A 17,541-nucleotide genomic window follows, 5' to 3' on the forward strand; every position below is an offset into this window, starting at 1 on the left:
CATTACCATCGCTGAATCCCCCACCATCAACATCCTGGGGGTCACCACTGACCAGAAACTTAACTGGACCAGCCACATAAATACTGTGGCTACAAGAGCAAGTCAGAGGCTGGGTATTCTGTGGCGAGTGACTCACCTTCTGACTCCCCAAAGCCTTTCCACCATCTACAAGGCACAAGTCAGGAGTGTGATGGAATACTCTCCACTTGCCTGGATGAGTGCAGCTCCAACAACACTCAAGAAGCTCGACACCATCCAGGACAAAGCAGCCCACTTGATTGGCACCCCATCCACCACCCTAAACATTCACTCCCACGGCGCACCGTGGCTGAAGTGTGTACCATCTACACGATGCACTGCAGCAACTTGCCAAGGCTTCTTCGACAGCACCTCCCACACCCGCAACCTCTATCACCCAGAAGGACAAGGGCAGCAGGCACATGGGAACAACACCACCTGCACGTTCCCCATCGTCGCTGGGTCAAAATCCTGGAACTCCCTCCCTAACAGCACTGTGGGAGAACCTTCACCACACGGACTGCAGCGGTTCAAGAAGGCGCTCACCACCACCTTCTCAAGGGCAATTAGGGATGGGCAATAAATGCTGGCCTCACCAGCGATGCCCACATCCCATGAACGAATAAAAAAAAACAAAAATACAAACAGTGAGAAAAAGAAAGACCAACAAGATTTTTATAGTCTGAGATTTTTGGGTCTTGGCTGTCATCTCTGGCGTTGTAACAACCTGAGAGTGCATACAGTCAATTTGCTATATACGATAATGGAGGTTTCCGACACTCAATTTCCTGTAGGTGTCTATACATACAATTTTGGAGATGCAGGCTTCAGACACTCACAAAACATATTCTGCCTGTTCTGACTAAAGATGATTCACAATCAATGAAAGTCCTAAAAATTCAATTTTAGAGCACATTTTTACACACTGAAATGTTATTAGGAACATAGAATTGTACAGGACAAGGAAAGATTATTGCAGTCCATCTGTCTGGTCCCAAAGTTCAAAAAATACCATACTGCACTCGAACTCTTACATCCGGCAATCACTTGTCCTGCCTATCCAACTTCCTTTTGAATTTGTCACTACAATCTGCCTCTACTATCTCCCTCTGTGGTCTGTTCCATATATTCACCACCCTCTGTGTGACATAGTACAGTACTATAAAGATACTATAATAAAGTGATATATTAATAGATGTACTTCATGTGACAAAGATCATTCATGCCAGTGATGTTTGGGAATCACTTGTCTTTCTTACTTGTGAATCAAACCCAGTTACGTCTTTCACAGATGCAATTTTCTTCATTTAATTTATGAGGCATTTTTGCACTGCCCTTTCTTTTGAAAAAAATGGCTATATCTAAATATTCAATCTCATAATAATGATTCAGTGCTGAATGGAGGTCAGCTCTCAACAACTACATCGACATCTGACAAGCTGTTAGTTATGCAATCATTAGTGTTTTATTTACCGTAGGATATTAAACAGCTAATTTTAAGCAATAATTTATGATTTTTAATTACAAGAGGGTGTTAAGCAGCTAATATTTCTGCAATAATTAGTAATTTATTTTTAAAAAATTATTGCAGTAACTCCTGCTACTACAGACATCTTTGTAATAAATTAATTACTAGACGAGTTTAATGAAAGATATGCATGTGAATTGTCAGTCACAAGAATACAACCCAATTAAGCTAAACTTTCTTTGATAATTGCACGAGATAACATGCCGAGTACACCCACCTTTAATGTCCTTTCCAAAACCCAGAGAGGAAGTGACAGCGCTCTTTCTATGTTCTTTGCTGTCAGATTTCTCTTTCATCATCTCATCATCATTGTTCAAATCATCCGAGCCCATTTTCTTTTTCTTCTTCTGTCGGGGTGGTAGTTTTTGGGGGAAAGTGAACATTGGCACTATAACTAGGAGCATGGCAATCGCACAAAGCAAAAATCCACTCCACCTGCAATTTTTTTTAGGGGGGAGGGGGAAACAAGAAAATAGAAGCCAGAAACATGATGAGAATTTGTTTTTGTAATGTTGTGAGACGCAAATCAATTCCATAATAAATATCGTGTTGGACCTGGAATTTCATTAAAAACATAAGAATCGGAAAATGTTATTGTATCAAAACAAATAAAGCTCAAATCTGCATGATCAGTATATAACAGACTAGGTCAAAAAATGATGATAACCTCCCCCAAAAACAATAAAACAATGATACAGAAAGTTCTGGAAATGATACATTATAGCAACCCAATACAAATAAGAAAGGACACAGAGGCATAAAGGATACTTATGGAAAGCAAAATTGACTCAGGCTAGTTTTTTAATCACCAGTGCCAAAGCTATGGAGACCTACCTCAGGAGCATGAAAGAAACAGCATAACCCCATTCTAGTCAAGTATTCTGTCCTAACAAATGTTGGTTGGTAATCGGTACCACTATTATCATTAAAAGAAAAGAATTCAGCAGTCCCGTATTGTGTTTAAACTGTACAAAATGAGAGACAGTCAACATTTATTACAAGTAAAGCACCCCAATTCTTTTAATAGCGGTATGCTTGAAGAATACAAAAAGCCCGATTTTCATTTGGGAGCCTCTCTATAAAGGATGTGCTTTTTAAGCCTTTTCAAATCTAACATCAATGAATGATTGCAATGGACCACTTCAATGTTTGCTTAGAGTCAGCAGGTTTCTCTCTCCCAAAGAGAAATTGACAACAATAAGCCTTTAACAGGGTCAAGAATTAGGACTGTAACAAAAGTAAAACAGAAAGTCAGTTCTGTTAACCTCTCTGCCACAATGATCCTCCCTCTGACCCTAATTCTTCCAACAGTTTGCACTGTCTTGGGTTTTCCCCAAATTATTTAATCTCTTTAGGGACACAAATTACCACAAGTAAAAACAAGAATCCTTGGATTTAAAGAAAAACAATGTTTTGAAGTAAATGGCATCTAGTTGAATAAATTTCAAAAGAGCTCTTACTTCAACAGCATGCCTTTTACTATCTAAGATTTTCTCATTCAGTTATCTAACTAGTGATTTTACAATATCAAACTAGCTATTTGCATATTAAGCTGACATCATTGTTTTAAACCCAAATGTCAGCTTGCTAGCATTTCACAAAAAGAATGGGATTGGAGGATGTTAGTGTCAAACAATTAGATTAGTCGGAAGGTGGGGCTCGAGCCTGTCAGAACCACAGACCAGTTGGAGGGCAGGGCTGAAGGATGTTAGAACCAATTAGATCAGTCAAAGGGCAGGATTGGAGATTGTCAGAACCAATCAATCAGCTGTTATTTTCTCCTAATGTTGATTGTGCACAAATTGAGAAAGAAAAGTTCTCGAGAGTCACAATACAGGCGTGTTTATTCCCAAACAAGTTATATATAATAAGCTGCTAAAAAAGCAGCTTCTTTTTCCAAATTGTTATTTTCTCAAAGGAGCTATCTAGACACACTCAGCTGTTATTTCAGATGAAGGTTTTATATGAAGACTGATTGCAGCTGCTTTTTTGATGTGAGGAGGACATTCCCTGGTGTGAATGTATTAACTGGCTTTATTTAAGCATTCCTGACAAAGCACTTGTGGAATTGCTAGTGTTTGAAATTAAAATAGCGAGTGAGTTTGGAATGGTGATGAGTTTTAGTTTATTTTTTTAAATTAGAGATTCTGGGTGTAATTTTATTTCAGTATACTATTGTGATGTATGATCAAAATCCTGGAACTCCCTTCCTAACAGCACTGTGGGAGAACCGTCACCACACGGACTGCAGCAGTTCAAGAAGGCGGCTCACCACCACCTTCTCAAGGGCAATTAGGGATGGGCAATAAATGCCGGCCTCGCCAGCGACGCCCACATCCCATGAACGAATAAAAAAAAAATGATGTGAGCCACTGACCTATTTGTAGGTTATATGTAGCTTCCAGTTATGTTCTGTAACTTTTCAAGTTGTTTACAATTTGTTTGTACATTTGTTGTGAAATTCCTTTTGCTTCTGTGCAATATTTGAGGACAGAATCTACACCATCTGCATTAGAGCAGTCAAAATCCACCACTAAATTTGAGAGGTGATATTAGGAAGATAGGAACAGGAGTAGGCCATTTAGCCTCTCGAGCCTGTTCCGCCATTCAATGAGATCGTGATTGATCAGTCACCTAACTCCATATACCCGCTTTAGCCTCAGATCCCTAAATACCCTTGTTAACAAAAAATCTATCAATCTCCAGATTTAAAATTAACAATTGAGCTAGCATCAACTGCCATTTGCAGAAGAGAGTTCCAAACTTCTACCACCCTTTGCATGTAGAAATGTTTCCTAACTTCACTCCTGAACGTCCTGACTCTAATTTTCAGGGCATGTCCCCTAGTCCCAGATTCCCCAATCAGCGGAAATAGTTTCTCTCTATCAGTTCCCCTTAATATCTTGAAGACTGCGATCAAATCATCTCTTAATCTTCTAAATTCCAGGGAATGCAACCCTAGTTTGTGTAATCTCTCCTCATAATTTAACCCTTGGAGTCCATGTATCATTCTAGTAAATCTACGCTGCACTCCCTCCAAGGCCAATATATCCTTCCTATGGTGCGGTGCCCAGAACGGAACACAGTACTCCAGGTGTGATCTAACCAGGGCTTTGTATAGCTGTAACATAACTTCTACCCTCTTGTATTCTAGTCCTCTAGATATAAAGGCCAGCATTCCATTAGCCTTTTTGATTATTTTTTGTACCTGTCCATGACATTTTAATGATCTATGTACATGAACCCCTAAGTCCCTTTGGACCTACACTGTTTCGAGCTTTTTACCATTTAAAAAGTACTCTGATCTATCATTTTTAAGTCCAAAGTGGATGACCTCACACTTGCCTACATTGAAATCCATTTGCCACTGTTTTGCCCATTCAGTTAATCTATTAATATCTCTTTGTAATTTCATGCTTCCATGTACACTGCTTACAATGCTGCCTATCTTTGTGTCATCGGCAAACTTGGATATGTGGCTCTCTATCCAGTCATCCAAGTCATTAATAAATATAGTGAATAGTTGAGGCCCCAACACAGATCTCTGTGGGACACCACTAGTCACCTCCTGCCAATTTGAGTACCTGCCCATTATCCCTAATCTCTGTCTCCTGCTGCTCAGCCAATTTCCTAACCAGGTCAATAATTTGCCCTCAATTTCATAAGCTTCAACTTTAGCTAACAGTCTCTTATGAGGGACTTTATCGAATGTCTTCTGGAAGTCCATATAAACAACATCCATAGACATTTCCCTATCCACTACTTTAGTCACCTCTTCAAAAAATTCAATCAGGGTCGTCAGGCATAACCTACCCTTTGCAAATCCATGCTGGCTCTCTCTGATCAGCTGAAAATTTTCAAGGTGTTCAGTCGCTCTATCCTTAATTATAGACTCTAGTAATTTCCTGACAACAGATGTTAGGCTAACTGGTCTATAATTCCCTGGTTTCCCTCTCTCACCTTTTTTAAACAGCAGAGTGACGTGCAATTTTCCAATCTAAAGGAACAGTTCCGGAATCAAGAGAACTTTGGATGGTCATAGTTAGGGCTCTGCAATGTTCCCAACTACTTCCTTTGAAATCCTGGGATGGAAACCATCTGGTCCTGGGAATTTGTCACACTTTAGTGCCATTATTTTCTTCATTAATGTTAATTTGCTTACATTAATTATGGTGAGTCCCTATCACTGATTCAAAATGCTAACCTCTTCCTCTACTTTAAATACTGATGCAAAGTAATTATTTAATATGTCTGCCATTTCCTTATTTTCATTTACATTATCACCATTATCAGTTTTTACGGGGCCCACATTGCTCTTGATCACCCTCTTTTTCCTAATATAATTGTAAGAATTTTTTGTGTTGATTTTGATTTCCCTTGCAAGTTTCTTTTCATACTCCCTTTTTGTAGCTCTTGCTATCTGTAATCAATGAGAAATAATAGATTGCAAATCCAAGACTGGAGGCAGTGGGCTGAATTTTCCTCTTTTTTAAAATGGTTTCTCAGCAATAAATGTAGGAAAATGGGGCAGTGAGGCGTCTAAAACTGCCTGCCAATAATTTGCTCTCAGGAATCACCAGTGACTTCAGCGCCCGGAATGGAGACGGGTAGATGTGGTTCAGTGGATCCCTCTATTTCCCTGTTTTCATTCCTGTACCACCCCGCAGGGAACAACGCTGCTTTAAATGTGGTGTGTTATGGTCAATATGGTGTCCAAGAGGTGGTAGAGCGGAATAGATTTTTGGAGCCTATTTATATTCTATGCACGTAACAGTACTTCTGCAATTTAAATTGAGTGCAAAAAATATTTTAAAGTTTTGGGGGAAAGTAATGGGTTTCCCTATGTTACTTTGTTATGATGAAGATGATGATGAGGATATGGAGGAGGCTAAGATAAAAGCCAGGTGAGTGAAGCATCAAAGAACGTTTCTCCAGCCGAGCTGTAGATACCCACTCGACAGGGTTTAATGACCTCAGGTGTCATACCTTGACTTCTCCAATCATAGCACATTAGAAGGCTGCACTTCCTTTTGGAGGCCATTGGGGAATTCTACCAGATGTTGGCCGAAGTCTTTCAACCCAGATCAAAAAAGAGCTCAGCCTTGTCAGTGGCTGTTAAAACTACTGCAGCCCTGAATCCAGGCAGCCTCGGGCAACCTCAATTAAAACAGTCAATCAGCTGTGCCTACTGTGTGGAGATGATAATAGATGCTCTGCTCAGGCGGGCAGCTCAATTTATTATGTTCTTAATGGATTCTGCAAAGCAAACAGAGCGAGCAGTCGACTTTTATAGACTAGCAGGACTCCCCCTGGCACAGGGTGCCATTGACTGTACTCATGTATCATTGAAGGTTCTATTTGAGAACCCTTCAGTTTTATTAACCAGAAGAGGTCCATTCAATTAGTGTACAGCTAATGTGTCATGTTAATCACATAAATTTTCATGTGCGTGCCTGCTCATTTACACTTTGTCAATCAACCATCCCTGCAATGTTGCACCAATACACTGTATTGGATTGGTTGACTGGAAAGAGAGGAAACCCCTGCACCCTTGGCTGATGATCCCTCTAGGAAATCCACATTCAGCAGGGGACAACAGGTACAATAAGGCCCTTGGAACAACTCAAAATTGTTACTGAACAGAAAATCAGAATACCGAAGTCTCATTTCAGATGTCTTGACAGATCTGGGGAGCCCAGCAACCTGCTAACAAAGAATCTCAAGAATAATTGCTGGATGCTGCACAACTATGTCATTAAGAAAGGATGAACCCTTCTAATTGCAGATGAGCATGATGAAGAGAAAGAAGGAACAGGCCCTCCCTCACAAAATCACGAGGAGGTTGTTCAGGATGGAGATGAGGTGGTTTAGGAAAACTCACTGCCTGCAGTTCGAGAGAGACGGCAGCAAATTATAATTGTTTTCAATAAATCTAATTCACAAATATATCTAAGGCCATTATTGTTTGGATGAACCCTTCTATTTTCCAATAAAGAACACTATTCCTCAAAGTTTTTAAAATTTGTCCCTTTCAAGGAGAAGTCGTTCCCTCACAGGACAACCAGAAGGAATAGATATCTGCATAGTCCAGCAGAAAAATACACAATTAACACTTTGACAGACTCATTTTCATTTTACTTGCATCATAATTTCACCACTAACTGCTCCTACTTCTTACCCCTGCGTCTACCTGTCACATTTTTGGACATTTTCTTCATAAAAAGGATTTGAGAATGATTTATGTTTAAGTGTTGTTTTAAAACAAAGTGAATGCGCACAAGTTTTAAAAATGCCACAGGCTACCAGCACCGTGTATTAAAGCCAGATGGATGGAATATTGCAGCTCACAGTCTACTTCAAGCTGATAAAACTAAGGTCAACTGTCTCAACCCAGGCCAATTAAGCCAGGATGTTCATTAATCATTTTGAGAATAGCACCCTTAGTCTCAGGCACTGGGAGAAAGCTCAGTGGAACGATGGGAAAAATCCATATTCAAGTTATTAGGTGCCGTCTGAATATTACCTGCCACGTTCATTTCATTTACACTGTGAGAGCACGGTAGGTGTGGAGGTGAATCACGCTTTTAGCGTTCTATCAGGACGTGCCTGATCACTCATGCCTTCATTTACCTTGGCCAACTGGTGAGAAACCTTTTCTGGCATACGTGGCGTGGTGAATTTGGCACTGACTGCCTGAGCTACCTCCCTCCATAATGTCTGTATGACTCCCCACTGCTGCAGCTTCCTGCCACTACCAAGCAATCTAAGGATTAATTATTAAAAGAGAAAATGAAATTCCGGACTTGCTATTTTAGTTATAGCAATTCTTGTTTTTGGAACAGTCTGTCTGCTCTTAAAGATAAATTATATATTTTTTTAAAGTTTGTCTTTTAGAATTTGACATTGCCAATAAACAGTCCTAACTTTTCACAGCACTTCCTACTTCAAGGGCTCGATTTTCCGATGTCCCAGCGGGTGCGTTCGTGGCGGGGGGGGCTCCGAAAATTGGGGATTCCCGGGCCGGGTCCAGAGCCTGGCTCCAACCCGCCCACTTCCGGGTTCCCCAGTGACCCGCTTAGATGCGCACGCAACCCCCGCGTGCGGGAATCCCACCGGCAATTAAAGCCGGCGGGGTCTCACTTAAATCAATAAATTGGATACATCAGGTCGTTAGGAGACCTGATTTGGAGGATATTTTAGGAGGGGTGGAATTTTCAGGTCAACTGAACGTGTTTCCTGTACTGGGGGAAACACTCCCAGTTGAAATGGACGTGTTGCAGCCACCAGCCTGTGGCAGCTGCAAAGGTCCATTTGACAGATGGAGGTGGTGGGGGGAGACCCTCACTCATTGCAGGAGGCCCCTCTGTCACTTTGGACAAAGTTTGGCCTCCACCACCCTCCTCCTAACAATAAAATTCACCAACTTGGAAGCTCAACTCCGGTGTTCAGACACATTTACGTACCTTGCGGACCCCCTCAAACGTACATCTTCCGGGTGGGGGCCACCGTAGCTGCAGTCATGACCTCCTCGGAGGACGAACAGCCTCACCAGCCTCGCCGTCCACCTCTGACACATGGAGCTCCACAACACAGTGCTGTGACACATCCACCTGCACAGCAGGAGGGAGGGCAACGGCAGAGAGAGATGCGACGCAGAAGGCACTACCCTCGCCACAGGGTCTACAGACCGAGGCTCAGCTTCCTGGACCTCTCTGAGGAGCAGTACGTACAGAGACTCAGAGTCAGTCGCCAGGTAGTCGCAGACATCTGCAGCCTCCTTAATGACGAGCTGCTCCTGGATGGACCGAGCAGCATCTTCTTACCTGTCACTGTCAAAGTCACCACTGCCCTCAACTTCTTCGCCTCCGGATCATTCCAGGGTGCCACCGGGGACATCACTGGGGACATCACTGGGGTCTCTCAGTCGTCTGCACACAAGTGCATAAGGCAGGTCACCGACGCCTTGTTCTGCAGGGCCTCGCACTGTATCAACTTCCCCATGGATGACCTCAGCCAGATGGAGAGGGCTGTGGGGTTCTACTCAGTGGCTGGCTTCCCACGGGTGCAGGATGTAATCGATTGCACCCAGATAGCAATACGAGCACCTCCACACGAGCCAGGACTGTTCATCAACGGGAAGGGCTATCACTCCATGAACGCTCAGCTCATCTGTGAGCAACGCAAGAGATTCCTTCACGTGTGCGCCAAATACTCTGGCAGCTGCCACAATTCCTTCATCCTCCGGGAGTCCCAATGTCCCGCCCCTCTTCCCTCTTCCACTCACCCAACACCCGCAAGGGCTGGCTCCTCAGGGACAAGGGATACCCCCGCACGTGGCTTATGACACCTCTGAGGAATCCCACCACCGAGCCACAGTGTCAATATAACAACAGCCACATCGCTACCAGGTCTACAACTGAGCATGCTATAGGGCTGCTCAAGATGCGCTTCAGGTGCCTTGATCGTTCTGGGGGAGCGCTTCAATATGCACCAGACAGAGTGGGACGCATTATAGACGTCTGTTGTGCCCTGCACAACGTGGCACAACAGAGAGGGGTGCCGCTGGAGGAGGTTCTCCTAACATCAGACTGTGTGAAGAATCCAGTCCTCATCACTTGGACAGAGGAGCGGCCACACCAGCCCCCTCCCCGCCCCCTGCACAAAACAGTGGTGCAACTACATCCAGTGTAGAGTGACCCAATGGATGGCATCAAGTGTGCGTGTTCATGGTGAACCTCATGAAAGGGACTTATTGCACAAGCCAGTCAAGAATGGGCAAGACGTGGCAGTAGTGGTGATAATAATAAGATTTATTGTGAATGTGAAAGAAAACAAATATAAATAAAAAACATGACAAATCGTCAAACACCCTTGTGCATCCCCTTTGTGCTCACTAAACCTTAGCCTTACGTTTACAGGAATCCCTATGTGGTGCTACCCCTGTGACTCCAGCAGAGGTAGTTGCAGGTTGCTCTTGTCCATGCTGTGACCAAAGAGATGTTTTGCACAGACACCGTCTGAGTTTTGGTGCCCGTGAGGGCCCCTCCAAAGACTGCTCCACCTGCACCTGTGCAGGGGCAGACTCGACCACCTGGAGAGGAGGCAGCACTGTGGGTACTGGTTGAGAGGGGGCAACGGGTGAGACGTGGAAGCGCTTTGAGTGGCGTCCCCACTTCCATGTCCCCTTTCGCCATCATCCCTCTCCTGGGCCTTCTGGCATTTCTTCTCCTATCAAGGCAAAACACAGAGAGGCATGATTGAGTGATGGTTGCATAGTGACCCGCTGCATGCATTGGTGTGGGTGGGGGTGACCGTGAGGGAGATGCATGGGAGGGTGCGTGTGAGACATAGCCATGAGATTGTATGAGGATTGGGTTGCGTGGTAGTGTTCAAATGGGAACTGGGGCGGTGAGTAAGTGCAGGCAAGGTGAGGATGATGGTTGAGTGGATGTGAGGAGTGATGCGAGAGCGTTGTGGTGGCAGTGCAGAAGGAGTTGTGTGGTGGTGGAGGTGATATGGAAGACGGAGTGAGGGAGAATGCGTAAGTATACTCATTTTGGCTGACCTAGTTAGGTCATTAAAGCGCTTCCTGCACTGGACCCAGGTTCGGATGACATTGCTGTTGCTGGTGACCTCCTCTGCCACCTTGAGCCAGGCCTTCTTGGTGGCAGAGGCAGGCCACTTCCTCCCATCCGATGGGAAAAACGTTTCCCTCCTCCTCCTGACCCCATCGAGCAGCACCTGGAGTGAGGAGCCAGAGAACCTTGGAGCAGCCTTGCCTCTGGCCTGCTCCATGCTGCTAATTTGGTTGTTTGCTGCAGGAGGACCATTGGAGGACTACCCCTTTAAATAGGGCTCCTCCTACTGACAGCCTGTGATGTGGGTGCACAGTGTGCCTGCTGCGCAGGTCAGGAACGGGAAACCCGGAAGCCATGGTAAGTGCCTTCGATTCGGCTGCAATCGCGTGCGGAGCACCCCAAATTCACTGGGCGCGTGCACTCGATCCCCCGCTGCCAACCCGCCTCCCTCCTAATATCAGGCCCCATGTTTCAATGACTAAGCAGATTTTAAAAATTGCATTAACTGCAGTGTCAGACATGTCATTTCTTAAGCATTAATAATTATTTTGTGCAAGAGTAACTAAATAAGACACCACCTCCTATAAGGTGGAATCTAAACTGGTTAGTGAATTAGTCAGAACTCAGCAGTATTTGCACTTAAAAATAAGTATGCAAGCTTCTTTAAAATAAAGAATAGCAGTTCTAGAGCTAAATTGCACTTGATATTACAATTTTCGATAGGAACTTAAAATGTAGAATACCCTCGATTAGCCATCAATACTAGGCTCCCCCTATCAAAATGGCTTTAGAAAAGGTTAATGCATTTAGTTGCACATAATAAAAGAAAGAAAGACTTGCATTTATATAGCCCCTTTCATGACCTCAGGACATCGCAAAGCACTTTACAATTAATGAAGTACTTTTTGAAGTGTAGTCAGTATTGTAATGTAGAAAACGCAGCAGCCAAATTGCGCACAGCAAGATCCCACAAACAGCAATGTGATAATGACCAGATAATCTGTTTTAGTGGTGTTGATTGAGGGATAAATGTTGGCCAAGACACCACGGATAACTCCCCTGCTCTTCTTCAAAATAGTGCCATGGGATCTTTTACGCCCGCCTGAGAGGGCAGACAGGGCCTCGGTTTAATGTCTCATCCGAAAGACGGTCTTTCTCTAATAGGGAAAGAAAACTATCAGAAATATTGTATTTAATGGTTAGCTATTGCTGGGCAGAGAATTTTGATTTATTTTGATGAAATCTTGCACATGTGGAGCAATGCTGCAGAAATGCATTTCCCACTACATTAACCAGTATTCCTTCTTTATACATTTTTAACTGTTTTTGAATTTCACAGACAACATGAGTACAACAAAAAATGTCAAGTTATAAAGTGGCAAAAAAATCTATACAGTAAGGTGACAAACAATAAACTCAGCAGCAAAATCAATACACCAGAAACATCATTTAGTTATTAATTATGAGACATTCACAATTAAATAACAAAGTGAAATAAAATCAGGAAATTTATTTCATGAAAAGATCAATTTTACTGCTATAATAAAACAGTATGAGCCACAGACAGTCAACAGAAATGAACATCACTGGCCATTCTAAGGCCAAACCATAATTAAAATGTAATTTCTATAAAGGGACCATATTTTTGAATACAAGGCAGTAATCTGATCAAAAGGTTCAGATAACATTGTAAAGCACAAGAGACAAACATGATGCCAAGTTGAAATCACTTTTATAATAATCACTGCAAGCTTCAAGCAGTGGTTTTATTCATGGAATGTTTTTTGTATCCTTGTTTACTAACAGTTGTTTTTAGTATGTGGCTAAACAGACAGTGCACTTAATGTCGATGATAATTGATAAAATGTATAATTCAGGATTAATTGCTAAAAAATAATCACTGTGAGTTTATCTTGAAAATCATTTATATTTGACTATTATTAAATAATAGGGCCACGCATTACTAATAATGGTTACCCAAGAGCAAGTACAAAGCCATTATCGCTTCAAGGAGTTCAAATTATGTCATAAACTGTGAGCGAAGCTCAAGCAGCTTCTAACTGGCAGCTAAACATTTCTAGTTCCAAAATATTTAGGAAGGGTACAGTAGGAAAAAAAGGTGGGGTGGGAGTATTAATCAAAGGTTCTATTCCAGCACTGCCGAAATCAATTTGGTTAGAGTTAAGGAATAAGAAGGGATCGGTTACTTCATTGGGAGTTTACTATAAGCCGTCAAACAGTGGAAAAGAAATAGAGGAAAAGATATAAAGACAAATTAGAGAAAAATGCAGAAACAAGAGGGCTGTGATAATGGGTAACTTTAATTATCCAAAGATAGATTATGGTAAAAGTAACGTGAGTGGCAAATAAGTGGAGGAGTTCCTACAATGGGTGCCGCACTACTTCCTAAATCTGTATGTTTTTAGTCGTACAACAAAGGAGATAGTGCTGAATCTAGTCTTGGGAAATGAAGTAGGGCAAGTAGGTAATGTAAGAGATGAGGAATGTCAAGGTAACAGTTGCCATGATCTAATTACGTTCAAAATAAAAATTGAAAAGGAGAGTAACAGTAAAAGACAAAGGTACTTGATGCAAAAAAAACTTTCAACAAGATAAAAAGAAACTAACCCAAATAAACTGAAAAGAAAAATCAGCAGATAAAAATTCTGAACGGGAGATGTTTAGGGTAAAGGCTAGGCATAGTCTCACAGGAAGAAAAGGAGGTACAGCAAAGCTTGAGTTCTTTAAATGAGTAGTTGCCTCCAACTAAAGCAGAAACTAGAAGGCAAATTTTAACTTTGCCTGCCCGGCGGGAACAAGGCAGACGGGCAGTTAAAATGGCCGCAGTGACTTGCCCCTCCCCCCCCCCCCCCCCCCCCCCACCGATCCGCTGCCTTCCTGTGGGTTACAAACTTAACTTGGTCTTTTGAGCAGGCTAGAGGGACACCAAGAGCCAGAGGGTTCCTTCCTTAAATATGCAGATCCGGTTCCCGTGGCATCACAGAGTCCCGACTGCAATTTTAAGGGGAGCCATTGTGGCTTCCTCACCAGGCCAACCTGGCAGCAACAGGAGCTGAGGCCCGAAGAGACACAGAAGGATGTTAATTGAATTTTTTTTCTGTTTCCTTGTGGTGAAAGAGCTGCAGATACCTTCCACCTCACCTGCCCCGGGCTTCCCTCTCCAGACCACGATGCCCTCCTGACCCCCCCTCCCAACCACTTATCTGAGTGCTGGGGACTGCTCCATTGGAGCCTCAGCGGCAGCTTCCTGCTGCCCGAAATCCCGCTCTCACCTGGTGGCCAGCTAATGCTTCCCACCAGGTTCTGGTGGAAGACTGACAAGGCACAAAACAAAAATGGCAGTACTGTACTGCTGACAAAGACTACAAACTCTCTAACTGCACTAAATGACAAGATAATTACAGATGAGGAAGGCTATTTGGCTCAATTGGAGTCACCCATCCAGAGATCCACTGTAGCATCCAACTGTTTCTTAAAGGATTCCAGGGTTTTTGCCTCCACTACTCTACCTGAAAATTTATTCCACGTGTTGATCATTCTTTGTGTGAAGAAAAATGTCCTGATATCTGTTCTAAAAGTACCCTTCTATACCTTTAACAAACATATATGAATGAGGAGAGGCAATATAAATTAAATGTCCTTTAGGGAAGGAAACCTGCTGTCCTGACCCGGTCTGGCCTATATGTGACTCCAGACCACAGGAATGCGGTTGATTCTTAATTGCCCTCTGAAATGTCCTGGCAAGCCACTCAGTTGTAAAATCCCGCTACGAAAAGTCATAATAAGAATAAAACCGGACGGACCACCCGGCATCGGACCACTAGACACCAGACACGACAAAGGCAAACCAAGCCCAGTCGACCCTGAAAAGTCCTCCTCACTAACATCTGGGGACTTGTGCCAAAATTGGGAGAGCTGTCCCACAGACTAGTCAAGCAACAGCCTGACATAGCCATACTCACAGGATCATACCTTTCAGCCAACATCCCAGACTCTTCCATCACCATCCCTGGGTAGGTCCTGTCCCACCAATAGGACAGACCCACCAGAGGTGGCGGTGCAGTGATATACAGTCAGGAGGGAGTGGCCCTGGGAGTCCTCAACATTGACTCCGGACCCCATGAAATCTCATGGCATCAGGTCAAACATGGGCAAGGAAACCTCCTGCTGATTACCACCTACCGCCCTCCCTCAGATGATGAATCAGTCCTCCTCCATGTTGAGCACCACTTGGAGGAAGCACTGAGGGTAACAAGGCCACAGAATGTACTCTGGGTGGGGGACTTCAATGTCCATCACCAAGAGCGGCTCGGTAGCACCAAAACTGACTGAGATGGTCGAGTCCTGAAGGACATAGCTGCCAGACTGGGTCTGCGGCAGGTGGTGAGCAAACCAACACGAGGGAAAAACCTACCTGACCTCGTCGTCACCAATCTACCTGTCGCAGATGCATCTGTCCATGACAGTATTGGTAGGAGTGACCACCGCACAGTCCTCATGGAGATGAAGTGCTGTCTTTGCACTAAGGACACCATCCAACGTGTTGTGTGACACTACCACTGTGCTAAATGGGATAGATTCAGAATAGATCTAGCAGCTCAAAACTGGGCATCCATGAGGCACTGGGGCCATCAGCAGCAGCAGATTTGTATTCCAGCACAATCTGTAACCTCATGGCCTGGCATATTCCTCACTCTACCATTACCAACAAGCCAGAGGATCAACCCTGATTCAATGAGGAGTGTACAAGAGCATTCCAGGAGCAGCACCAGGCGTACCTAAAAATGAGGTGCCAACCTGGTGAAGCTACAACACAGGACTACATGCATGCTAAACAGCAGAAGCAACATGATACAGACAGAGCTAAGCGATTCCACAACCAACGGATCAGATCAAAGCTCTGCAGTCCTGCCACATCCAGTCGTGAATGGTGGTGGACAGTTAAACAACTAACGGGAGGAGGAGGCTCTGTAAACATCCCCATCCTCAATGATGGCGGAGTCCAGCACGTGAGTGCAAAAGACAAGGCTGAAGCGTTTGCAACCATCTTCAGCCAGAAGTGCCGAGTAGATAATCCATCTTGGTCTCCTCCTGATATCCCCACCATCACAGAAGCCAGTCTTCAGCCAGTTCGATTCACTCCACATGATATCAAGAAACGGCTGACTGCACTGGATACAGCAAAGACTATGGGCCCCGACAACATCCCGGCTGTAGTGCTCCAGAACTAGCCGCGCCTCTAGCCAAGCTGTTCCAGTACAGCTACAACACTGGCATCTACCCGACAATGTGGAAAATTGCCCAGGTATGTCCTGTCCACAAAAAGCAGGACCAATCCAATCGGGCCAATTACCACCCCATCAGTCTACTCTCGATCAGCAAAGTGATGGAAGGTGTCATCGACGGTGCTATCAAGCGGCACTTACTCACCAATAACCTGCTCTCCGATGCTTAGTTTGTGTTCCGCCAGGACCACTCGGCTCCAGATCTCATTACAGCCTTGGTCCAAACATGGACAAAAGAGCTGAATTCCAGAGATGAGGTGAGAGTGACTGCCCTTGACATGAAGGCAGCATTTGACCGAGTGTGGCACCAAGGAGCCCTAGTAAAATTGAAGCCAAGGGGAATCAGGAGGAAAACTCTCCAGTGGCTGGAGTCATACCTCGCACAAAGGAAGATGGTAGTGGTTGTTGGAGGCCAATCATCTCAGCCCCAGGACATTGCTGCAGGAGTTCCTCAGGGCAGTGTCCTAGGCCCAACCATCTTCAGCTGCTTCATCAATGACCTTCCCTCCATCATAAGGTCAGAAATGGGGATGTTAGCTGATGATTGCAGAGTGTTCAGTTCCATTCGCAACCCCTTAATTAATGAAGCAGTCCGAGCCTGCATGCAGCAAGACCTGGACAACATCCAGGCTTGGGCTCATAAGTGGCAAGTAACATTCGCGCCAGACAAGTGCCAGGCAATGACCATCTCCAACAAGAGAGAGTGTCTAACCATCTCCCCTTGACATTCAACGGCATTACCATCGCCGAATCCCCCACCATCAACATCCTGGGGGTCACCATTGACCAGAAACTTAACTGGACCAGCCATATAAATACTGTGGCTACAAGAGCAGGTCAGAGGCTGGGTATTCTGCGGCGAGCGACTCACCTCCTGACTTCCCAAGGCTTTCCACCATCTACAAGTCACAAGTCAGGGGTGCGATGGAATACTCTCCACTTGCCTGGATGAGTGCAGCTCCAACAACACTCAAGAAGCTCGACACCATACAGGACAAAGCAGCCCGTTTGATTGGCACCCCATCCACCACCCTAAACATTCACTCTTCACCACCGGCGCACAGTGGCTGTAGTGTGTACCATCCACAGGATGCACTGCACCAACTCGCCA

General features: G+C 44.3%; 1 protein-coding gene across 1 annotated transcript in view; it reads right to left on the reverse strand.

Annotated features, from left to right (window-relative positions):
- The window catches only part of slco5a1 (solute carrier organic anion transporter family member 5A1), a 183,976-nt gene that overhangs the window by 51,545 nt on the left and 114,890 nt on the right, over positions 1–17,541 (reverse strand). The window contains exon 4 of the mRNA XM_067975894.1: positions 1,764–1,981. Within this exon, the coding sequence (XP_067831995.1) occupies positions 1,764–1,981 (218 nt within the window). The remainder of the gene's footprint in view (positions 1–1,763; positions 1,982–17,541) is intronic.

Source organism: Heptranchias perlo, chromosome 3 (genome assembly GCF_035084215.1).
Source record: "Heptranchias perlo isolate sHepPer1 chromosome 3, sHepPer1.hap1, whole genome shotgun sequence".
Lineage (NCBI taxonomy): Eukaryota > Metazoa > Chordata > Chondrichthyes > Hexanchiformes > Hexanchidae > Heptranchias > Heptranchias perlo.